General features: G+C 43.1%; 1 protein-coding gene across 1 annotated transcript; it reads right to left on the reverse strand.

Annotated features, from left to right (window-relative positions):
- Positions 1-1,160: 1,160 nt before the first annotated feature.
- Positions 1,161-23,539, reverse strand: LMNB1 (lamin B1). Its single transcript, XM_054653383.2, has 11 exons — positions 23,043-23,539; positions 14,503-14,659; positions 13,678-13,803; positions 12,509-12,679; positions 11,006-11,131; positions 8,226-8,446; positions 6,559-6,784; positions 4,475-4,579; positions 3,920-4,039; positions 3,101-3,214; positions 1,161-1,942 (listed from the first exon to the last, which is right to left on the reverse strand). Exons 1-11 carry the CDS (start codon positions 23,390-23,392, stop codon positions 1,901-1,903), a joined length of 1,758 nt encoding a protein of 585 aa, XP_054509358.1. The 5' UTR covers positions 23,393-23,539; the 3' UTR covers positions 1,161-1,900.
- Between the last annotated feature and the right edge of the window lie 1,643 nt (positions 23,540-25,182).

The raw sequence follows: 25,182 nt of genomic DNA on the forward strand, positions 1-25,182 counted from the left end.
GATGGAAAATCATGAACAAGGAAATACAAAGCAAAAACCGATTTTTAGCACAAAACTGCTGCCAACAGCACCATAAACTAATTTGCACCAGTTTTGACTACACTGGGGTTTTTATAATGAACACTGGAAAAAAAATAATGCAGTTCACAGGTTTGCTGCACAGGTCAAACCACTTGTTTCCTAAATTCCTCATCTGTTTCTTACAGGAGTGAGTGTATTTGAGCAGAAACATTTCTGGTAAAACGTTTATCCAGCTGCAAGCAGTAAATTGCTAAAGAGTTTTCAGCTGCAGGAGGATGCAATTTGTATCTAATGCCAGAACCAACGATGATCAAGTTATGGAAGTTTCAGGGAAGTGCAGGAAGTGTTGCTGTGCAAGTATTAAAAAAGAACAAGCAAAACAAGACCTCCACCTTGTGGCAGCATGTTTCACAGCTGTGTTTCCCCACACTCCCTTCTTCTAATTTACAGTAACTCCTGCCACAGCAATGAAAAAAAGGAAGAATTATTCTAAGATCTGCATTTCCCCCACAGTCATCGAAGAACAGGCTCTACAAAAGCTATAACCAAGAATTAGATCATGCAGGAAGGTTCCTACCATAACTTAAGATTTGTACATCAACTCCTCCCTTTCTACCTTCTGCTGGCACATGAAATTCCACCAGAAAAGGGCTCATCCGAGGTGAAAGACATGTTAAAAAAACCTTAATTTTGCCATGAAAAAAAAACGTTCAGTCAATTAAAAAAAAAAAAAATTCTAATCAACTTCCAAAATTCTGGCTGGGCATTTAAAACAATAAATTCAAGCTATGTCAAAGATAACTATTTTACAGCACTTCTAAATTTCTCTTTATGTTACTGTGCTTGCTCACATTTGCTTAGGCTGGTACTTGCAGGATGCAGTCAAAGCCAGTCCAGTAAGAACAGAACCATGAGCCAAGATAAGCACAAATGCAACAGAGTGTGAATAAAGCTCTGAAGAACTGGTTTTATAAATGTGACGCAGTATCAGTCATTATTCAGAAGAAATCTTTGCACACCTCAAATGCTACTGTTCCATTTAATGGATGTTTCTTCAGCTTCAAAGCCCATCAAATTTCAAAGATTCAACACTCATTCAGCTTTTAGCTCAGTTCCAGGAAGAAACAAATTCCAAAAACTTTACTCGGCAGCACAGACATACTTTATTAAAATGTTTTTCAGACATTGGAATAATGTGAAAAGGACAGAAAAACTTTCAACATTGGCAAAATTACAACTGTTTCCCATACAAATGTAGACTAGACCTCTAGAGACTTTGTTTTGTTACTAAAAATTGTAAACAAGTAAGGCAATCCATATTAAAACAGCTTTCTAATTTGTTAGAAAAAAACCACATAAGAAAATTTAAGCTGGTAACACTATCTTAACAACACAACTACAAGGTGTAACATGAATCCTCTTCCAGAATTAGGAACTCTAAACCAATCCCCAACAGCACCTAAAATACAAAGAGGTCGTAGCAACTAGTCTAGAGTGGTATAATCTAAAAAAATCGATCCCCAAAACACACTGGAATATTCCTACTCCAGCAAGGTTTCAATGAAGAGAGACTGGTGTATGAATCTGAGAGAGAGAGAGAGAGAGAGACAGGAGCATCAGCTGAATTCTCCTTGTCAGGAGCTAACAGCTCACATCCTGCGAGGAAGTCGAGATGCTTGTGACAAACCTTCCTTTTTCCTTTGTTTTCCTTTTTTTTTTTGTTTTTTTTTTTTTTTTCTCAGTGGCAGAGGAAGTTTAAGGCCATCAGACTCGCAGCTTTAAAAATTCACAGACAGGAAAATAACGTTGTGCTTCTCAGAAGGCTCTGTTCTGCAGGCAGGGGTTACCACGGCTGGAGGAGCCTGGAGTGGCAGGAATTTCACATGACCACACAGCTTCTGTTGGATGCCCTTTGCTCTGCCTGTTGAGAACAGGGAGAACCATTTTAAACAACAACAACAAAAAAAATCCAGGAAAAAAACCCCCAAAAAACCAACAAACTACCCAGCAGCAAAATGCTCAAAATGCTTTTCTACCCAAAAGAATCTACTGTGCTTTTTAATATATACTTTTAAATAAGTAAATATTAATTTTATAGGAATTATATATTAATTATAATACACAGTATATATTGATTACGTATTAATGATATTCATTCTATATTAATTATCTACCAAACATAATTAATGATATATTTATATATAATCAATTATATATTTAAATATTTAATTATACTTAAATTATATATTACATTTAATATATAATTAAATTTATATATACATATATGTATATACATACACATATATACATACATATATACATATATATACACATATACATATATATACACACACACACTTTTTAATATATGAAATTATTGGCCTGGCATGGTACAAACAAGAGTCAGCAAAGCTGTACAACTTATTTTACCCTGGAATTAAAACAATGTTACATGTCCTTTCCTGTTGAGGAGTAATAGAGGTCAGGCACCAGAAAAATACAAATAATTGCCATATTTGAATTAGGGAGCATAAAGAAGAACCTTGTGAGGTTGTATATAATAAATATAACATTGTCCTCCTTTTTTTTTTTTTTTTTTTTTTTTGGTCTTAGAAATTTCATTTTTTCAGCATGCCAGGCACATTTTCTCTCAAAGAGTTTTCAAATCTCAAATTATCTCTATCAGAGAAAATACGTGAATATAAGACACTAACATGACTTTCTCAATCAGAGATAAAGAGAGATTTAAATTCTGAAAACTTTAAGTAAATTTAGCTGCTTAAGCCAAGCTTTACTATAAATTGGCATGGGGAGAATCTTAAGAGGAACAGAGTTTAAGGGGGAAAAAAAAAATCCCCATATCTTAAACTTTAAAAAAAATGTACTTGTCTGCAAGAGGCTATGTTAGGCAGTATTTTCAAAAAGACAGCCCCATGCTTTCCTTAATTAGTGATTAAAAAATAAATAAAATAAAAGAACATCCACACTGGATATTTTATTTTATTTTTTTAAGAATTCATTACTTATATCTCAATTTTTTTTTAACATAAATAACCTTGTTAGCCCTAAAAGAAAATACCTGCTGATGGTAAATCTCTTCCTCATCCAGAGCTTCAGCCACTTCTTCCTCAACTTCCTCATCTTCCCCTTTACGTGCTGTTGTTTTGAACACAGTGCTTCTCTGAGCAACCTCCTGCAAGACAGTTTTAAGACTTGAACTCTTCAAAACAACAACAACAACAAAAATTTCCTGTTTCTCACCTGCTCAAGACTTTTGAGAAATGAAAGCTCCAGCTGCTGGGAAAACTACTTGTACTCATTTTGTTTGTACACTTCCTCAAGTATTGATCATAAGCAGCTTAGTTTTAAGTATCTTAAAGATTAAAAGGACTGTTTCTGACAACACAGTCATCAGGTTCTTCCAAAATCTGATTTTTTTCATATCTATTTAAATATTTTCTTTCATTTGCAGCATGTCTCAGTAATTATCCCGCCCCAGGTTTTACTAACTCCTCATTGCTTCATGTGGATTTCACTGTGGCATTCCCCACTCCTCATAAGCACACAAGATTAAGAAAAACTGATTTTGAAGACTAATCACTCAAGAATTTACCAAAACTTTCTTTTCAAGGTGTATTCTAAGGCACTGCCCAGCTCCTGTCATGAGGAAGGTGCCTGAACATGTATTTTTTTCACTATTTACACTCAATACAGAGTAAAAAAAAAGAATCACAGGCTTCAGTAGAGGCATTTCTAAACTGCAGCTAGTTCTCCAAAAGGAGAAAACTTTACCTAAAAACCGCTGCAGTGCATTCCTGTATGGAGCCCTCATCTGAATCCTTGTAGGTGATGCCACCTACAGAGAAAAAAATCCCACACAGATCTGAGGTTCTTTTACCTCTCCCTGAGAATTTTTCAGCACAACTTTCACATCTTCACCGGTGCCCCAGGAATTCTGGTTCTTCCAGATGAGGTCAGTGGGAGGGCTCGCAGTTACTCCAGCATTTGCAGCCCAGATCTGACAACAGAAGTCACACAGGAACATTTTTTTTGCCAGTCTTACCACATTTCCAAATTCAATTAACGTATTTAATTTAGCAGTATTTCATTGTATTTCGTTTCACAGTGAATCCCTTTCCAGTGAGGAAAGGCAAGCATCTCCCAAGGTTTTGTACAATAAAACACATGTGTTTTTAATGCAGGGACTTTAGAATATGTAATATATGTAAAATTTTCACCTGCACATGGTGAAAATTAGTGCTTCGCTCAGAAAATTCTGAAAAACACCTCTGTATTAGTTATCCCAGTAATAAACACAACGAATGCCCAACACAAACACAGGTGATAACTTGCTGAGAACATACAGAGGAAGGACGAAACTAAAAATCCTTTTGTCTTTTTCACCCACAGAAGTTGGCCTCAAGTCCATTTCAAGTGAAACTTGACCACTTACTGTAACAGTCTGGCCTGCCTTTAGTACATATCTTGAGGTATATCTGTAACTTGCAGAAGTGTCTCCTATTTTTCGGATCATCTCCCAGCCTCCCATAGGTTGATCCTAAAAAAAAACGGAGTGGAAGAAGAAAAAAATTTAGTATTTCCATCAGCATTCATTTTTCTGCTATGCATGTAGTGTGTTTTATCTTTAAGGCCGTGACACACAGACAACTGTCAGTGAAGGGGTTTATTATCTCTTGATCTTCAGCATGGAATTAGAATAATTTTAGGTTAATTTATCTTACCTCTTATTTGAAGTTAAAGCTTAATACATTCTGCTTTTGAGTTCTGATGTTAACTTAACTAATGTTTATGATTTGCATCAGTTTTGTTATCACTTGGTCCAGAGAAATACATATTAGTAATACGTATTAAATATTAAAATCCCCTTACAAATATTTATTGTTTTTTGAAGCACAGAATGGCAAGCAGGCTTCCTAGAAAACAAAATATTGCTGTTAGTATTCCTGAAATATTTTTACATATGCACACTTGCCACCACATACTCCCTATATTATTTTTTTTCCTATCAACTACTTGAAAAGCATTAACAAATCATTTACAGGTCATCTTTAAAGAATGACTGCTTCAAAACAAGAGTAGGTATTTTTTAAATTCAAAGCAAGTGTTTTTTCAACTCTCCCACAAACACAGGTTCTGATCATTCAACAGTTCCCACTGTCAGTTAAAATCATCTAAAATAAACAATCTTATATAATTCAATGGATGCTGACATTCAGTTTGTCATTGCACCACAACATACCATACTTAGAGAGGATTTTATAAATTTTTAAAATCTATTTATCTATATAAACTGTCAAAACGCTCATGAATATTCCCCAAGTACAGTTTATTACACTGCACTACAGGGAGTTGCTCAAATATCCAGATCCCCTAGAAAAGTGCTAAAAACATGAACCACCCATGGTTACTGGGAACAAAACTGATGCTTCTCCTTCCTTATGAAACAAGGGATGTGCATGGAAATTAAATAAAAGTTGGGGGGGCGGCAAAAATCTATGTGTTAAACGAGTATTTGTGTGGGGAAGCTCAAAAAAAAAACCCTCAAAAAAGAAAGAAAAAAAAAAAAAAAAAAAAAAAAAAGGCAGGTTCTGACTCACCAGAAACAGTTTTTGACCTGGCTGAATTGAGTCATCTACAGACTGAAGTGTCTAGACCAAGAGAAATGTCAAGGTTTCTTGAATTCACTAAATGAAACCATCGCTCCCCAGGTGTGGTAATTACAGGTAATTAAAAACCACATTATCACTGTCTGGAGGAGCCTGTCCATATCCTCACTGATTAGAGGGGACTGGAACATTTGGAACCAGGCCAGCTCATCGCAACAAGCTGCCTTTTAGTGAAGATAAAGGGGGGAAATGTGCTGTATGTAACAGCATCATTTTGAGGGCAAAATAAGGAAGCGATTATTATTTATCAAAGGGTTCTTCATTTGTGTAGATATGTGCACCCTCCCAATACAAATTCTAACCTATTCACAGAATCATATAATCTCAGTGGTCACTGTAACAGTAGCTTTGGCATGGGAACTGAGGGCTCATGAAATTGTGGGTGCAGCCAAGGAAGAAGAAAAACCATGATTTAGGAAAGCTCTATGCAGATACAAAGGACATTAGCAGTTAATTTTATCTAGACCTTTATTCTGCATCTCTGTTTATTTATTTTGAGGCTTAAAAAGGCAGAGAAAGTGCTGAAAAGGCTTCTAAAGCAGCCTGTGTGTCTGCTTGCAGCATTTCTGATCAGGAACAATGTCATCTGTAAAGTTTTACAGGTGCATTACTCGCAAGGCAGAACGCAGAAGTGCGAGGTAACGATTTGGTGGACGGGCCACCTTGCAGTAAAAACAAAAGCACCAAAACTCCTTGGGGAGAAGTCACCATCGATCCAGATCAGTGTGTGAAAGCTTTCTTTGGGAAACACCAGTTCCTTAATGCCACAAGCTCTGGGGTCAAAGTGAATGAAGCCTGGGAGGTGTTGAGGACGCCCTCAACTCGGGGGCGCGCGTGGTCGCTTCCAAACCTGCTCAGAGGTGTTCTTCAAGCGGATGAACTTCCCATCCACGTCTATCTCCTCGATGGACACGTTCCCCGTGGCAGAGGCAGAGTGGGAAATGGTCACGCTGCTGCTGGCTTCGGACTCCTCCACGTCAATCCTCTTCCTCTTGCCGCCGGCCGTGCGGACGCTGCGGCTGGACGAGGCGCGCGAGACGGTCACCCGCGAGGAGGGGCTGGGGGAGAGCTTCAGCCTGGCGTGGGCAAGGGAGAAAACACACACACACATCACATCAGGGAAAAGGAGGCTCGGGGAGGGACCTCCCCGCTCTCCACAAGTCACTGGCAGGAGGGTGAAGTGAGGTGAGGGTCGGGGTGCTCTCATGGGGAATGCGGGACAGAGTGAGAGGGAACAGCTGCAGCTGGGACATATGGGATGGTGTGCACTGGGTATCAGGAGGAATTTCTTCACTGAAAAGGCTTTGCCCAGGGATGTGGTGGAATCATCATCCAAACATCCAACATCCATGTGTTGGAAACATGTGGATGTGGCACTTGGGGACATTGGGGCACTTGGGTTTAGTGCTGACCACGGCAGCGCCAGGTCAACAGATGGATTCAAATCTTTCCCAGCCTTAATGATTCCATGATTTGGTTTCACTTTTTCCACCTTTTTTTAAATAAACTTCCTTCCATCTGCTCTTCTTCCCATAGATTGATACAGCAGCATAGTAAACAAAGTATGTTACATGAAGAAGTGAAGGCTGAAGTACTGAAGAGGTGAATGAAATGTTGTCAAACAGCTGATTAATGTTCCTGGAGCACAGAATACTGATGGATTACTACATAAAGAGCATAAAAGCATTTCTGTGCATTTGTTGAAGACTACAAAGAAACAAAAACCCTAGGGAGACTTAAGCCACTGTGTGAAATTAATGCAAAAATCCCCACAGTTGAGAAGAATCAGCAGAGAGTAGCTCAGAACACAGTGAAGAACAAAACTGCTTTAAATGACAGTTGTGACAGAGGTGAAAATTCTCAGTACTGGAAGAACTCTGAGGCCAGATGTGGAAAATGCAGCTGGCTGATGAGCTGGGCAACAATGGCTATCAGTTTATTAAAATTATTCTATACTTAGAGGAATTTGGGTAACAATTATATAACCCTGCAATTAATTTTGCAGAAGAATATTAAGCACAGCGCCAAGCAGGCATACAAATGACAATTTATTACTTCTTCTCTGCTGGATCTTGGGGGAAAAGGAAGGGGGAAAAGGAAGGGGGAAAAGGAAGGGGGAAAAGGAAGGGGGAAAAGGAAGGGGGAAAAGGAAGGGGGAAAAGGAAGGGGGAAAAGGAAGGGGGAAAAGGAAGGGGGAAAAGGAAGGGGGAAAAGGAAGGGGGAAAAGGGAAAAAATTTAAAAAATATTAAAAAGAAAAGATAGATAAAAAAAGATTAAAAAAGAGAAAAAAATTTTAAAAAGAAAAAGGGTAAAGGGTGTTTGCTGCCTTGAGAGCTGGTCTGATAATCAGTGTGCTTGGTCTCTTGGTGACTTAGAACTCTGTGAGATAGGAGGGGGCAAAAACAGTGCCTTGGAAAGCAGTCAAGCACCACTAAAAACTGCTTTTTAACTGAGAAAGAGACAAGAAAAGCACAGGGATAACAGAGACACCACCTCCTTGCCATGTCCTTCCCTACCTCTCCTCTTCACCCTCCAGCAATTTCCGGTATGCATTGATCTCCATGTCAAGTGCCAGTTTAACATCCAGGAGTTGCTCGTAGTCAGTCAGCTGCTCCTGCATCTGATTTCTTATCTCTGCAATTTCCTTCTCCTTCTCTGCCAGGGTTTTGCGGCAGTTTTCCTGCTCCTGGGCCAGGCTGCTCTCCAGCTCCTGGGCTCGGTCCTGCCACGCTCTGGACTAGAGGAAAAGCATTGAAAACATCAGTGGTGGTGCAGAGGAAAGCCCACCCAAGCCTCCACGTGCTCCTCCTCTGCAGTTCAGGCAACACCAAATTCAAAATACAGAAGTTATGTCCTCCCCTGAGTTCAAACTCACCCGTGTGTTCAGCTTCCTCCTTTCCAACCCACCTACTACAAATGTAAACACCTCAAATTCCAGTGAAACTTGCAACATCCTTGGGAAAACAACTACTTTGCAACGTTTTTCTGAGGTCTGACAATATGCTACTGCACTTGGATTTACTCAGGAAAGAAAAACTGAGCTCAAGAAGTGTTTAACATGTGCCAGACAGGACACAGTCCTAAGCTGCACCAAGGGAAGGTTTAGTCTGGACATTAGGACAGATTTCTTCACCAAAAGGGTGGTTAGATATTGGAATGGGCTGCCCAGGGAGGCAGGCGGAGGAGTCACCAGCCCTGGAGGTGTTTCAGTGCTCTGTGTTTTCCAGATGTCTGCTCTGTGCTTTGGCTTGGTGCTGCTAATCCTGAATTCTGGGAGGCAGCTCCCCTCAAGGAACAGGGGCTGTTGTCAGTGCAAACCTGCCTGCCTACCCCTAAAGCCTCCAAGGCTTGCTCAGAGTGTGGTGATAAGCACTCCTTGAAGAAATCTGATTTGTCTCCTGCTTCAAAAATTCCATCAGGTCGGCAGATCTTAAAAGTGTACACCCAGAATGGAATGCTTATCAAAGAAAGCCCAAAATGATGGCAAGCTTTGGGGTTTCCATAAGCAGCATGCTTTCTTCTGTTTCACAGCCCCTTGAGATTCAAATTTTTTTAAAAAATTAAGGAGCAGACAGACGAACCAATGCCCCATAATCACAAAGTTTGTTATGCATGCATCCAAATTTAGGAAGTCACCACATATTCCAGAGACAGAGAGGAGAGGGAGTCTCCATGTCTGAAACAAAGGACCAGTATAACTGGTTGTCAATGCTGAGAGCCAGATAAGGAATTTAATAAATGGAGTTTTGTGTCACATGGAAGATCACAGTGGAGTCTACTACAGAGCTCAGTGCTGGCAACTCAAACCAGACCAGCACCAGGATAAGAGATTTCCAAGAAAATAAAATTAACTTAATGCTACTGAAGTGGAAAAAGAAAGTCCTGGCTGATTACACTAATGCTACCATAAAAAAAAAAAAACACCCCAAAACCATAGCAAAAAGCTTTCTTTGGTAGAAAATCACAGTCAAAATGACAGAAGTTGATTTTCCCTGAAATTAGCAACAAACACTCGTGCAGTTCAGAAGAAGCAAGTCCTCTGAAGCAAGCTGTCACTCCTGAAGTCACAGAAAAGAGGCAATTAACTTAAAAAAAACTGTTGACTGAAGCCCCAAAAGATGAGGGTAATCTAAAGGCAGAAATAAGGTCTAAGTGGCCAAAATTTTCCATCCAACTCCTGTGGAACCTCATGCACATTCATTATGTCACCTGATCTTTTCCAAAGACTAACCTGTCTAGATAAAAGGAAAACTAGGAAGACTCTTACTAGTATCTGCCAATTTATTTGGAAAATAAGGAAATAATATCCCCCACATTTATATTTTTCACTAGAAATACACAGAGTTTTGATGTTCTATTAGAGTCTACTGTACAGGAGGAATAAAATTCAAAATGTATCACAGAAAGGATTGAACAGTACTAGTATTTTATATTAATAAAATTATAATTATAATTTTTATTATAATTATATTATAATTTTTATTTTATAATTATTTTTTAATTATAATTTATGTTAATAAAAATGTTTAAATGTTTAGTTGCATTTTCAATTGAGTTATAAAAGGTTACTGCAGAACCTCCCTCCTAACTCTTCTGATTTTCGTTCTGGATTTCCCACTGCAGTGCACACAATGTTACAAACAGGCCAGTACTGAACATATCACTTGTCATACATTATGTCATACTTCTCTGGGTGTGATCTGTGCCCTCTGTGATCTAGGAATAACCAATTTCTGCTCGAGGTCCTGCCCTACAGATGGCTTAAGCACAGTTATTTAATGTTTTTACTCAGTCTCACATTCCTAATCTGGGCAAGATCTTGTCATTAGTTTTGGTTTTTTTAGATGTCTGGATCTAGGATGAAAAGAGCCTCCAAATTCCAGTTCTGGCTTTGAATGTTGCTTTGTAGAATTCTACACTAGGCTGGTCCAGTCATTATTAAGCTGCTTGAGCATCAAGAACATTTAATAAACATTTGTCTAAAATTGCCTCATCTCTCCACAAAAAATTTCACAAAAGCCAGTTAACAGTACCCCATTTCAAACACTGGCTCTACAGCAGAATACTACACACAGAAAAAGAAAATAACGTTTGTCAAAAGGAGACAAATCCTTAAGGAATTTGAAAAAGCACAGAGCAGGAGGAAAGAAGACGAACTCCGGTCATGACACTGAACAAACTTAGGGGAAAACACACCTTTAATACAAAAAAACAACAAATGTAACAGGAAGAAAAGCCCTTTAATCCAAAACCCAACGCGTGTAAGCAGCAGGAGCGAGGAGGCAGAGCTGGATACCTCTTTCTGGAGGCTGGTGATGTGGGAGGACAGGCTGTCGATGCGCATGCGGCTCTCGTTCAGCTGCTCCCTGATGGTGTTGGCTGCAGAGCTGCTCATCTCCGAGGACAGCCTGGCACTCTCCAGCTGCAGGGCACCAAAGTGAAGACATCAGTTTCGGAGTAACTTTCACCAGAAGAAGGAATGAATCACCACAAACCCACAGGCCGCGCTAAGCCACCCGAGTTCCTCTCTGCAGCTCCGACGCGCTGAAACGTTTCTTTCTTTAGGGCTAAAATGTGGTTACCAAGTTGGATTGCCCTGCCTGGAATTCCAATTCTCTGAATATTTACTTTAGGATTAAAACTGTCCCTTGTAGACATTACTGAAACTGAGCTACTGAGCTCCGTGTTCATGCTGGCTAAAGTTTATTTAATACACTTAAATGTTTATTTAATAGGCTTTAGCTTCTTCTTAGTGAAGAAGCTAAACTGAAATGACCAGGTCTCTAAAAAGAGGCAAACTTGTTAACTTCCAGGCAATATAAGCAAACTTGGTACCAGTAACTAGTGTCCTAAACCACTATTGTTTCATTCTATCACTTCAAACTTTAACAGTTTTACTTTTATAAAGTAACTAAATCGTTCCTGCTTAACATTACCACACACACTTGAGCTACACCACAGATTTATTGAACTTGATGACGATGATGCAAAGCAACCTCACTTATTTTTTTTAACTAAGTGTCCAAAAATACAGAGAATTATACCTGATGATAAGGACCAAGGAAGCAATGAGAGATTGCATTTTTGGCTAGACTGTATTTTAAATCATCTTTTCCAAGCCAGATTGAAAGCCTGGAGATAAGCATGCTGAAAAGATCAAAACCAATGCTAATAAATTCAGTTTATATGAACTTTTCTGATGTAAAATCCATCTCACTTTGCTTTTAAAAAATACTAACTGCAACAAGCACAGCCACAGAAACCAGGTTCAGTTGAGACATCAGGGTGCCTCCTGACATAAATGCTGAGTAACAGCAGAGGAAGGAAATGATGATGTCTAACTGATTTCAGATTTCTGCCCAGATGAGTGAAAAACAGAAGTTACAGGCATTGTAAAACTTCCCCATGTTTTGTACAGGCTCAGAGGACTCTATTTTCTGTCTTCTCAGCAAGCCCCATTATTAATTTTTAAACAAACCATGAGACACCTTACTGATCATTGCTCAGTATCATGCTTAACAATTCAAAAATTTTCCCTAAATTCACAGTAATCTCAGCATTAATCACTTTTGCCCCCAGACCAGCTTCACACAGTGCTTCCTTCCCTTCTGCTGCTGTACCTCATGAGGATTAAACCTGCTCCCAAAGCGAGATGTGAAAATGCAAATCCACACCCAAACCCATGCTAATTCCAAACCCAGCTCCCTAACAAACCCCTCCCAGCCGCCAGCAATTACCCTATTAAGCCAAACAAAAACAAAGTAACATCAAACAGCTGCGTGAAAAACATCGTTCTCACTTTGGAATGGTAAGTCTCTTCCAGCTCTTCCTTGTAGAGCTTCACTTGCGCATCGTGCTGCTCTCTGATCTCGTGGAGGGCCTGGGCCAGTTTGTGCTCGTACTCAATCTGGCGCCCAGAATCGACCTCCACCAGGCGAGTCTCGTGCTTCCTTCTTGTCTCATTGATTTCCTGTGAGAGCCAGAGAAACATGCTAACACTCGGGAAATACGGGACAAGAAAGTTCCAGGAGGCTGTCCTGTTCAGTGGGGAGTAATGTTCTAGTTAGGCTCCAGTATCAGATTATTCTGGCATGAAGCTTTTGGTAGAAATGGTCTGCCCAGTCTTATTTTGCAATAGCTAGTCATTAAAATAAGAGCTAGGATACCAACAACATTTTTTTCTGAGAGTTCTCTGAACTTTCAACAAATGCACCTCAGCATCATCAGATTTTGGAAATATATCCCTCCTTTCTTGAGGTATCTCGTGTGCTTCAACAAAATCAAATTACTGTGAAATAACAGTCACCCCACTTTCCCCATTTACTTGTGTGCTTGCCTGTGCTTTCTCTGGAAAGAAAGGGATTCCAACAATATGAAACAAAGCTGAAAATACTTCTAGCAAGAAAAAGCACACGTGGAACAAAAGACAGTATGGTTAAGTACATTTGTTACTGCCCTAGGGTTCCTCCTGGAAAGACTCAAATGCCACAGGTGAAAGGGAGGGTGGCAAGAGAAAGTTCTAAGAGACAACTATTCCTCCTCTTTTGTTTCCATGATTCAAAAGCATCCTATTAGAAAGGTTTGAAAATAAAAACACTGCAGGTCCAGAGCACCTGTTTGAGTCTCCCTCTACTTTATTTCTTATAATGGGATGATGTGGGAAATTACTAACCTTTCTCATTAATAAAAGACGACATGTGCATTGCATACCATGATCAGAATTTAAGATGAAACAACATGATACATGAAGTTATTTTACCACAAGGATTCAGAGCTAAAATCATTTTTCCTAGAAAAAAGGAAATTAGAAATCTTCATGCCAGAACAGAGGTGAACCCTACTCTGAGTAAGAGGTTCAGACAACTTGCAGAGGTACCTCCCAACCTAAATTATTTTTCCTATTCTAGAATTTTCCACACCGGTTGCCTTCTTCTCTTTAAAAATGTCAATTCTTGAGGCTAAATTTACCTCCTCATACATATTTTTACGGAATTCCAGGTCCTCAATGAGGCTCTGACAACGGTTCTCAAGGTCCACCTTCTGCAAGGTTTCGTTTATAAGCTGGTCCTTGGCAGCAGCTAAAGAAGCTTCAAGCTTTAAGAAATAAAAAATCAACACAAAAATTATGCAGCAGAGCTCACAAAATGGCCAAAGCCTCACAGAATTACAGCTAACTACACATTAAGCTTTAATTTCACAATCCAATACCAGTATTTATCCCAGTAGTATTATATATCACACATACACACTCTTGCAGTTGCTTATACAAGTGAGTTCGATATTTTTCACATTCATAACTGGCATTAAAATTGCTACCTAATAATTTTCCTTACAAATCAATTTTTAATACATGGAAAACACCAGTTTCCTTGTCTCCACAACTCATCTTCTTGAGGTGGTGATGCTCGAGATTACAAATCTAAAGGCTAACAAAACTAGGACAAGAGGTTTTTCTCCTCATTGTTCCATCAGAACATCCAGAACCAGAGGCAGGAACAAAAGGGGGGCAGAGAGAAATTGTTATTTGTCACTTATTATCTGTTCTTGTGAAGTCAATCTGCCCCCCAAAACACTTCTGAAAAGTGTCAAGTGTACTTTGAGTCGTGATCTGCTTTCTTCCCCCTAAGTAACATCCCTCATATTTTCAGCATCTTCAATTTTAAGAGCTCTCTCAGCTCTAAAAATTGAGAGGTTTTCATCCTTTTTTTGGTTTCATCAGAATGGCAGCTCATAATACAGAAAAGCACCTCACTCGCTAAGAGAACCTGATGGTTAGAAATCTTTTCTTCTCACCTCTCTAATTTGATCTTTCAAATCTTCAATTTCTCCCTCCAGGCTTTTCTTATCACCAAGGGCTGTGGCCAGTGCAGCTTCTTTAGAATTCAGGGCTGCTTCAAACTCACGAAGTTTGACCTGGGCTCCACTGAGGTCAGATTCCTTTTTTGCATAGCTGGAACAAACCAGAGAAAGATAAGTCACAAGAAAACCTAGAATTGCCTAGGAAAAGGTTGCAAGAAAATCTAGAAATGCCCCCAAAATAGACTGCTGGCTAATAAAGCAATCTGAATCTTGAACTTGAGAAACACCTGTGTGTGTTAGCTAAATTTACTGGGCTTGCGCAGCAACCTTCAAAAATGGCAAAGCTCCACAGACCCAAATCCTGTCTATACAGTATCTGCCATCATAGAAATTACACTGGTGCAGAGGTGATTTCTTTATGAAGGCAAGCACAGAAGATTTTCAAATTACGTTCAAATTAGTTTTTGTGTCTTGACAAGCAGTCAAGCATTTTCTAGATGTTTATCTCCTAAACCAGCATATTCAAACAGAGAAATCAAACAGGGGGGAAAAGTAATGTCACATAAATACAAGTTTATTATCCACAAATAACACAGCAACAGGCTACTATCAAAAACAGGAGAAAGGAAACCTATATTCAAGAATCAAAGTGTTTCTTGTCCTTAGATGGCACAAGCAGCCATTAAATGTGTAACAAGTTCTTCAACCTTGGAGTTGATTATTTTTCTGCCTGGGATATCCACATTTGTCTATCAAGGGCAGTAGCAAGCAGAAGTCCTAGATGGTTTTAATAGAACTATGAATGTTTTAAAGGAATGGATAGATTGAGGCTCGATAATACAAGAGCTGGCATATCCTTCTTCAGTTCTTATGCTTTTCTTCCCAGACATTGAAAAAACCCAAAAAAACCAAAAACAACACAACAAAAAAACCCCAGAATTAACAAGATGATGTGCAGAAAATTGGAAAAATTGAAATTAAATTAAAATTTGATAGATTCAGAATACATCCACTACTCTTTTTAGTCACTGTAAGGTTTATAAGACACAACAGCAACGCATCTCGACAAAACGAGACCTAACGCAAAATCAACACAACTTTAAAAGGAGACACCCCTCAGCTTTAAAAAAAATCCTTTTTTCCCCCCCAAGATTACCTGCACTCATCATGCTCAGGAGAGGCGCATGCACATAGAGGGATGCAGGAATGGAATGCCTGTCTGGAGGGCTCAGCACCACAGCCACGCCACATGGCAGGGGCTTTACGCAACAGACTTAGCGCTCCTTAATCCCGATCCCGTGGGATTAGCACCTGCTCCCCCCACGGCATCCAAGGGCCAGGCTGGGAGCCCCTGAGACACACAAAAACACTCTCCTCTGCACTCAGCTGCTTCCTCCTGCTCAGCACTCCCCACTGCCTTAGTGGGATTTCACTCCTCAGACCCACAGCCGGATCCAGCGCTCGGACAAAAACACAGGATTTAGGGTTTGGGCACTCCTGTTTCCAGCTCTCTGCATTATTCCCTAGAGGTTCTGACCTGTCCTTCCTCTTTCACCCAGGCCTGTTGGGACTTCAGCGTGCAAGGAAAGTGTGCAGCACAAGAGGTAAAAGAAGGAAGGGAAGGTGTGTTGCACATCTGTACAAAAACACATCTGTAAAAAACCCCAATCCCTCCATCCCCCTATTAGGAAGTATGAGGGTCCACAGCAGACATTTCTTGCTTGATGACTTCTGGGATAAAAGCTTTTATCAAAACAGGAAGAAGCTGCTTCTCCCATGCTGAAACCAAGCCTACTAAGTCAGACCCTGAAATGAGAAATTTGCAGAGCTACAGATAGTGTGCTGCTCCCCAAATTATCCTGGACTCTGAAACAGAGAGATTCCCCAAAATGTGCCACTATCCAAAGTGTGTGGATACCTTAAAACTTCTCGGATCTTTAATTATTTTAATGCAAGTACCTTTTTAATGCATTTACAGACTGAAAGGCAGCTGAGAAGAGCATTCTTGCCATGCACCAGCAGAGAAAAAAGGGTATTATAATAAAATAGACTAGCAACAACAACATGACTAAAACCCAGTGTAGTACCTGTACCACAAAGAGTATTACCAGTTAGATCAGCCCTTCCTGGCTTGTTTGCAACAAGACTGTCTGTGAAGCCACACTATAATTTAATGCAACAAAAGCCACAGCAGGGGGGGTGGTGGGTGGGTGGAGAATTAAAATTGAGCACTATTAGTTGTTAGTGACATGAGCTGTCTAACTATGAGACAGCTCATCTGAACACATTCTCAGAGAGAAAACAGAAACCAGAGCTCAACACTTCAAACGCTGGAAGCCAGATGAAATCTCAGCAACTCAACAGTGTCATCCCAGCCCTGAAGGGAATTCGGGAAAGGAGGGAAAGATCAGAAAAGCCTCTGTGATTTATAAAAACAAACACCAATGTATACAACACATACTTCACCCTTACATCCATTAATTTTGAGCAGGAAAAACTTCAGCCTCTTGACAATAGCTGGCTTCTTCCTCCCCAGAGAGCCAAAGCTACATCTGAATACAGCAAATGAAAAAACCTCAAACACCTTCCTGTTGCAGTGTTCAGAAATTACCTAGAACTGTGCTCCTTTTCAAGTAGTTTGACTCATGAAAGGAAAATAAGAGCAAACAAGTAATTGCTGACTTGCATCTTTTTCAAAGAAGCAGTTTGGTTTTCTCTCTTTTGACTTCAAAGTGCGTGGATCTCCTTATCCATGGAATTTGTTTACAGCAACCTAGAATTTCCCGTCATCTCCTTAAACATCTTGCTAAGTTAATAGAAAAGCCATACAAAAAAACCCTCATCTGAACAAAAACCCCACAGAAATAATTTTCTAGCTGAACTGACCATCTGGAGCCAGACAAACCACACACCTAAATGCAAGGCAAGCAGTCAGCAGCCAGACCTTGGGAGGTGTAATTCAAAATTTCGTTTGGAAGTGACCAAGTGCAGGATGCCACCAGCCTACAGCAGATTCTTCTCACCTCCCACACCCCACCCACTCTTTTCTGCAGCTACTTAAGAGCCTGATCACCAAGCTAAGCATTACCAACATTAACCAAACCCTCCTCGAAAAGCAAAGGCTTTCAGCCAAGTCGTGACATAGATACACACGTGTTGCCATTCCTGATAATGCAACCTATATTTAGACCCCTATAAAATTACATTTACTGCAAAGTGGGTTGGTTTTTCTGCTCCACTTGTAGATAAATATGAAAATTAAAATTAAAAAAAAACAACTACAGTAATGAATTTTTGATGTTTTATTTAGCTAGCAGTCAGTTTCCCACATTTTTCTCCCATGGCAGACAAAATGCTAAGGCTGTATTTTGCAAGAAAGTGACTTAAATAACACAAGAAGCACCTAAGAGTGTTCGAATTTTCGATTAGAGACCGACATAAAAGTAAGAGAAACTGGACAAGTTTGGCTTTCCTGTAAATAAATATATGTAATGTTGTTTCAACCTTGTGTCTCATGTTACCCATTTTATTTAAATATTTGCCACCAACAACAACACATCATCTCTGGTCACATACTGTTCAGCTGTGACCCTGCTTGAAGTCACAAATCCAACCTGAAGCTCATCTGTGTGAACCCCATAGCCCCATTTTAAGCAGAAACTACACACACAAGCCACTGCCCACTACCCTGTCCTCATCACATGTCCACGTATTTGAGACACAATAATTATGTCCCACACTGCACAGAAGACACGCTGACTTCAGAACAAGATCACCTACAACAACAAAAACACGCCTAAAAAAATATAATTCAAGTCAGCTTCCTTTCCAGCTCCTCACAGCACATATGTGCCCTGGAGAAGCCTGGAACAGGTGTCACATCTTTGCCTGCACCAACACCACATGGTTCTGTGTAGCTGCTCAGGGTACCAGCTGCAGAGTGCCACACACTTGCACAGTAATTCAAGCCACAGGCTGATGGGAAGCTGTTCCTGATATTTATTTTACTGCCTAATCTCAGTGCAGAAATGTACTTCGGAGTGTGGATGGAAAGGAAGGCCAATTGGAGATGCAAAGCCAGCCAGATAAATTATCTGTTTGATATTTAAAATTGAAGTTTAACTCCTTGCCATAATTTCATTTGCTATTAATGCTTGCACTCAACAAAACACCTGAAGACAATAAAGGAAGATTAAGTCCTTTACCAACACCTTCAATAAAACACAGAATTTCCTTCGAAGTTACTTTAATCACATTGTCTCTCCTCTTCCAGGAGAGCAGATGTCCCTCAACACTGGCAAAGTGCCACAGTGAAACCCCAGCCTGCCAAAGACAAATGCAAACAATGGGTTTCCTAAATTAACTGGAGTTAACACCAGCTTACACCTCCTAAAGAACACAATTTCCTCACAGGACCAACACAGGCAAGTCCAGCCGGGGATTTTTGACCTGCTGTACATTGAATTAAGTCCCCGTTGCAAGCATTCTTAGAAGCAAATTTTCTTTATCTTGGAAACCACTTCCACCAGTGGAAAACCGTGCTGAAACCTGACCCATCAGCAGAGCCCCACAATGCAGCAGCCAGCCCTGGCCTTCTGAACGGCCCTTGTTCAGCAGGACTTGGTGACACAGCTGTGCCAAAATTCACAATGTGCACCCTTGTTAAGTTAATTGCTTCCAGTGACACACGAGACCTTTCTGCCCCCACCGTCGTGGCCCAGCAGTTCTCCCTGGTGTGCACTTGTGGCAAAGGATGAGCCCATGACACGTTTCCCCTCAAAAAGCAGAAGCTTTTTTGTCCACTCTCGTAGGATGTGATGGAGCATTTGGGACCTGCTGCTTAAATGGTGGCATTATGACATGCCCAAGGATGATGTCCTTCACTGATTTGTATGCCTTGTCTATTTAATCTTTTTCTCGAGAAATATGGAACTTGCAGCAATCTGAACTCCCAGCCAAGGCAACGCTGCTCTGCTGTAGGAAGTGCACTCTTACCTAAAAATAACGGGAGTTGTTACCCCAAAGTAATTTGTTGTTAATTGTATCACCACGTATTTTGAGACTTCATGGTCCTGCTACCTACAGGCAACCTTTCAGCTTTATTGCCCACGAGCAAGTCCAGCAGCTGGAAATCAATATGCACAGACATTTTTTCTGTGGAGCTACTGCTGGTGTCTGCCACAGCCCTTGACTGGCAAAAGTGCAGCAGTCACAATTAATTACACAATTTATTTAAAGGACAGAAAGTAGAGGCATGTGTCTACAACAGCCAACACCAATGGCAAAGCATACAGTACAGTCTTGTCTAATCACTAATGAGAAAATAAATTGGAAATACTGTGAAATTTGTACTGTCTCTCAATTCTTTCTCAAACTATGAAAGAGAGACCTTCCTCTCCTCCACCTCCCAAGAGCTCTCCAAGAATTCTATACACCCAAACTCAAATTACATGGTTTCTTCCCCCAAGTCTTAAGACACAGAGGTTTATTTTCCTTTATCTCCATTCTGCCCATCACAAGCTTCCTACTTACACAACTATGAGTATCACTTTCCCATCCCCTCTCCAGAACAAAAATAGGGAAGCTCTTTTTTTCTTAATCTCACTTTTTTTCACCCCTAGTTCTTTTAGAGATTACCAACTTTGAAGTATCAAGTTAATAGAAAAGCCATACAAAAAGTACGTATGAAGTATCAAGGGAAACCTTCATATTTTTGCTAGAGCAGAACCCATGGCTGCATGGCAAGCACTCTAGGAGAGCATTCAAACAAATCTGCTATATATAGGAGTGCAAACAAATGCAATTTTCTTGAGGGATTTGAAGTATGAGCAGAGCAAGCTTTTTGGTGCATCACACCATATAGATGGCACTGAATCCAGCAAATCCAACAAATAGGTGACTGGAGCTTTAATTTTTGTAAAGAAAGAATAAGAGAAGTCCTACAGCACTTCGAGAGTAACCAGAAGCTTGAGATTGGGGCACCAAGAGTGACTGAAAGATGACTGGAATAAAATGGATCAAGCAATTAAGAAGGATGCTGTGCTAAACAGAGGAAATAAGAGTTAAACAAGAGTAACACCTGCAAAAATATTCAAGTAACACAAGAAGGCCAGCTAGACCATAAATGGTATTGCCCAGCCTCAGATAATCAAGTGGCAAATCATCTTTGCTCCCTCCAGAGACCCAGAACACCTGAAGGGCCATTTCTCCTCCACTAGCTCTGTAAGGAAACAAAGCCATCTCTAATTTGAATTTTATGGCTACCAGAATGCCTAAGCCACACAAACCAAATGTGCCAGGTAACTTTTCTTTTTTTTTTTTTCTGTTAGATCCAAACTACAACATACTCACATTTTAACTAAAGCCAGTGCATGCAGCCGCTGCAGTTCAGCTTTCAGAGAGGGCAAGGAAAATCCTGCTGAGAACACGCATCTTTATCTTACCTTGCAAACCTTTACACTACTCCTAAGCACACTTGTGCAAAGTGCTTTTAAGAGCGTTTTTTGGTCAGGTTACAATGTGATTTAACAGCTTTAAGAAGCCATGAAGGACCGTGCCCCAGTTCAAGTGAAAAACCCCTCTGCTCCTTTTTAAGGCTTTGCAAATAGAATTACAGATAAGCTTAGATATCCCCAAGATATCCATCTTAGCACTCAAAGAGGACTAAGAAACTGCACGCCCACCGTGAGGTCTGGCAGCACCAAACACCACCAAAGAGCCACAAACAAGTGGAACCCAGGAGCCCCAAACAGCACTAAGTGTTTGTTGTGCTAAAGCCTCCAGGAGCTCTTGGCAATCAGCACCCCGTCCCCAACAAAACAGGTTTTTGCCAAGCATCACAGGCAAATGCAAGACAGAATATGCAGATGGCCATGCCCACGTTATTAAAGCCTTGGTTCCAGCCACAAAAAGGGAAGCCACCACAGACTGCATCTAGATCCCAGTCCCACGCATGGAGTCCTGTGAGAAGCTGACACAAGAGCGCATCTTCCTCAATAAAATCCCTAAGAGATGGAAATTCCTGGCTTGACCCCAGAGTCAAGTAATGCTGGTGTCTGTCAGCAGCTACACCTGGCGTTCCCCTATCACTGTCAATGACTACTTTGATTTAAGACTTTCATAAGGCATCAAGAGAGAACTTCAAGAACAACCAGTCTCACTAATTAGAAGCTCACAGTTTTGGGGTTTTTTAAATAACAGGGTCCAAAAGATATCAGAGCTGTCTGCAGACGCGGGAGAACATCAATATGCTGGTTACACATGAAGTATCTTCCTCATCATCAAAAATCAGGGCTGAGAGGGCATTTAAAACACAGTAGCAGAGGAAGAATAACAGCCCTGGAGGGTTTTTCCCCCCCATCCCAATAATGTCACACCTTGTGATTCCAAGGCGAAGGCGCGAATGCCTAAAACTGCAGCAGTCATAAAAATCAAATTGAAGGTAAACAGAAACAAGGAAACAAATAACAATTGAACGGAGCCGAGTGTTTAAGAAGCAAAATCTAGTGTCTCAAAATCAGTTTGCTACAAGAGCGGGGATCTTGGCACTGTGCCCTAAAGCCGTCAGTCTGGGGGATGCGTGGATACAAATTCTACCTTTTGTAACATCTGAACATCCAAGAGGGCACACAGAAATTACAGCTCCCTTTGGTTTTAAGCATGATCCATGTATTACCTAGTCAGTATTTTCACATTATGAAGCTAATCTGTTTGAGAAAGGTTCAATTTTTCCATCCCGAAGCAGCCTGAGTCTTAAAGACAGCCCCTCTGTCCGTGCAGGGTGACTAGTCATGGAATCACAGTGCTGAGGGACTGGAATGGACTCTAAAGCTCTTCCAGTCCCAAGTTCCCAAACTAAAGCAGACCATCCCGAGCTCCATCAAGCCTGGCCTGGAACACTTCCAGGGATGGGAGCATCCACAACCTCCCTAGGCAACCTGTGCCAGGACACCGCCTCTCTCACAGCCAAGAATTTCTCCCCGCTATCCCATCTAAACCTGCCCTTCCTCAGTTTAAAGCCGTTCCCACTTTGTCCTGTCACGCCGTGCCCTTGTCAAAAATCTCTCCGCAGCCTCCTTTAGTTACAGGAAGGTGCTCTAAGGTCTCCTTTACTCCGGGTAGCAACCAGAGCACTTCACCTCATTTCTTACGCGCCAGCCTCCCCGTACAACCTGTTCCAGCGCACAGTAAGGAACTCCTGCTTAATATCTAACCTGTCTAACAAAACTTCCCCCCTTTTTCCGTCCGCACCGGAGCATCCCGCGGATGCTGCGGCGGCCGGGGCACTCGCACCCGGCAGGGGCGGCGCTCGGGGCCGGCTCTTCCCGCCGGGGCGGAGCGGCGGCAGCGCTGCCGGTGCCTCCTCATTCATTCCCCCATTCATTGCCGGCCGCGCACCCCCGGCCGAGCGCCGGCGGGACGGGCGGGCGGGCGGCGCGGGGCGCGCCCCGCCGGTGCCTCCTCCGCCGCTCCGCCCGCAGCCCCATCTCCATCCCGCCGTGCCACCGATGCTTCCCGGCCCTTTTCTCCCGCACCTGCCCAGCAGCTGCTCGTGCTCGGCGCGCAGCTTGCCCAGCTCGATCTGCAGCTTGGCGCGCTCCCGCGCCGTGTCGTCCAGCGCCCGCCGCGCGTCCGCCAGCTCCGCCTCGTAGATCGCCTTGAGCCCGGTGACCTCGCGGCCCCGCACCTCCTCCCGCTGGGTCACCTGCAGCTGCAGCGCGCTGTTCTCCGTCTCCAGGCTCCGCACCTTGTCGATGTACACGGCCAGGCGGTCGTTCAGCTGCCGCAGCTCCTCCTTCTCCTGCAGGCGGGAGATGCGCGTCGGGCTCTGCGGCATCGCGGCGACGGCTGGGCCGCGGGTCCGCGGCGGCGTGGGCTCGGCCATGGAGCGCCGGCTGGGGGTGAGGACACCGGCAGGGCGGGAAACGGGCAGGGAGCGACGGACAGGCGGACGCGCGGACGGACGGACCGACCGCCGTCGCCTCCTCCTCCGCCGGCTCCGCACAGATCCAATATGGCCGCGCGCCCGCCCCGCCGGACCGCGCTCGCGGCCCTCCCGCCCACGTGACCGCGGGCCAGCCAATCGCGAGCCGCCTTCTGCCGCGGGCTAAATTCAAAACCCGCCAACGGCCGGCGGGCGCGCCACTGAGGCCACGCCTCGCCGGGCCACGCCCACGCCCCGCGCGCGTTCCCGCCCCTCACTCCCGCCCCCCGTTCCCGCCCATGGCTCCGGACAAAGGGACCCGGAGCCCGCGTCCCCTCCCGCCGCCCCGCCCGGCGGTCCCCGCACGGGCCGCCCGCAGCGCCCCTCGGCTGGCCGAACGCTCCCGGGGAGACGCAGTGGTTTGGCGGCGTGGCTGTAAATTACAGAATGGCGGGATAAATCAGGCGGGGGTGATGGAGCGCAGCGCACGGCCGGACACCACCCTGCCAACAAGAGCATGGCACTGAGCGCCGTGCAGGCTTTCCATCAGCACCTCCGGGGAGAGTGAATCCAGTACGTCCCTGGGCAGCCCATTCCAGTGCCTGGCCACCCGTTCTAGGAAGAAATTCCTCCTGATGTCCATCCTAACTCCCCCCAGCACAGATTCAGGCCATTTACTCTTGCCCTTGTTCTCTGGGAGCACAGCCCGACCCCCCCGGCTGTGCCCTCCTGGCAGGAGCTGTGCAGAGCCACAAGGGCCCCCTGAGCCTCCTTTGCTCCAGGCTGAGCCCCTGCCCAGCTCCCTCAGCCTCTCCTGGGGCTCCATTCCCTTCCCAGCTCCGTTCCCTTCCCTGGCTACGCTGCAGCCCCTCCATTGCCTGCGTGAGGGCCCAGAGGGGACCCAGCCCTCGAGGTGCGGCCTCAGCAGGGCCGGCACAGGGACGGGCCCTGCCCCGCTCCTGCCGCCACCCCAGGGCTGGCACAGCCCAGGGGCCATCGGCCTCTCGGCCCCCTGGGCACCCCTGGGCTGTGTCCGGCTGCAGCTGTAAACCCCTCATAAATAAGGAATTTTGCTGTGCCGGATGTTTCCTACCCAGAATTTACGTGTCCCTCACCCACAGGCTGCTCGCTGTGGTTTAAAACACAGCGTTGGCTCCTGCTGCTTCCTGAGCAGCCAGTGCGGGGCTGCTTGGAAGGAATTTGGTATCCAGGGATCTCCCAGCTACAGGATGAGAGGGCAGAAGGGGCTGTCCAGGGAGGTGCTGGAGTCACTGTCCCTGGAGGTGTTTAAGGAAAGGCTGGAAGTGGCACTCAGTGCCATGGTCTGGGTGACAAGGTGGTGTTCAGTCACAGGCTGGACTTGATGACCTCAGAGCTCATTTCCCACCCAACTGATTCCATGATTCTGCAAATTTCAGGACTCGGAGTGCAATTCCTGAGGTGGAGTCAGCCCAACTTTGGAATCTGCATTTTCATATTCCTTGGCTGATGTCAATGTGGCTCCTGAAGTTTTGCTGCCAGCGAGACGCACTCACTTTCAGGTTGAACATTAATTTCTTCAGGAAAAACGGGAGTCCTTTTGCAAATTTTCACTGCTAGGTGACAGCCCTTCAAACTGCAAAAAGAATACATTCCAATCACAGGGGTGTACATAACTAAAGTAATTAAGTCATAGCTGGGAGCTCCTGCTTTTCCCACATGGTGCCTTTGCTGACACAAACCATTATCTCTGGTTTTTCCTTCCCTGCCAT

This window comes from Agelaius phoeniceus, chromosome Z, assembly GCF_051311805.1.
Source record: "Agelaius phoeniceus isolate bAgePho1 chromosome Z, bAgePho1.hap1, whole genome shotgun sequence".
Taxonomy (NCBI): domain Eukaryota; kingdom Metazoa; phylum Chordata; class Aves; order Passeriformes; family Icteridae; genus Agelaius; species Agelaius phoeniceus.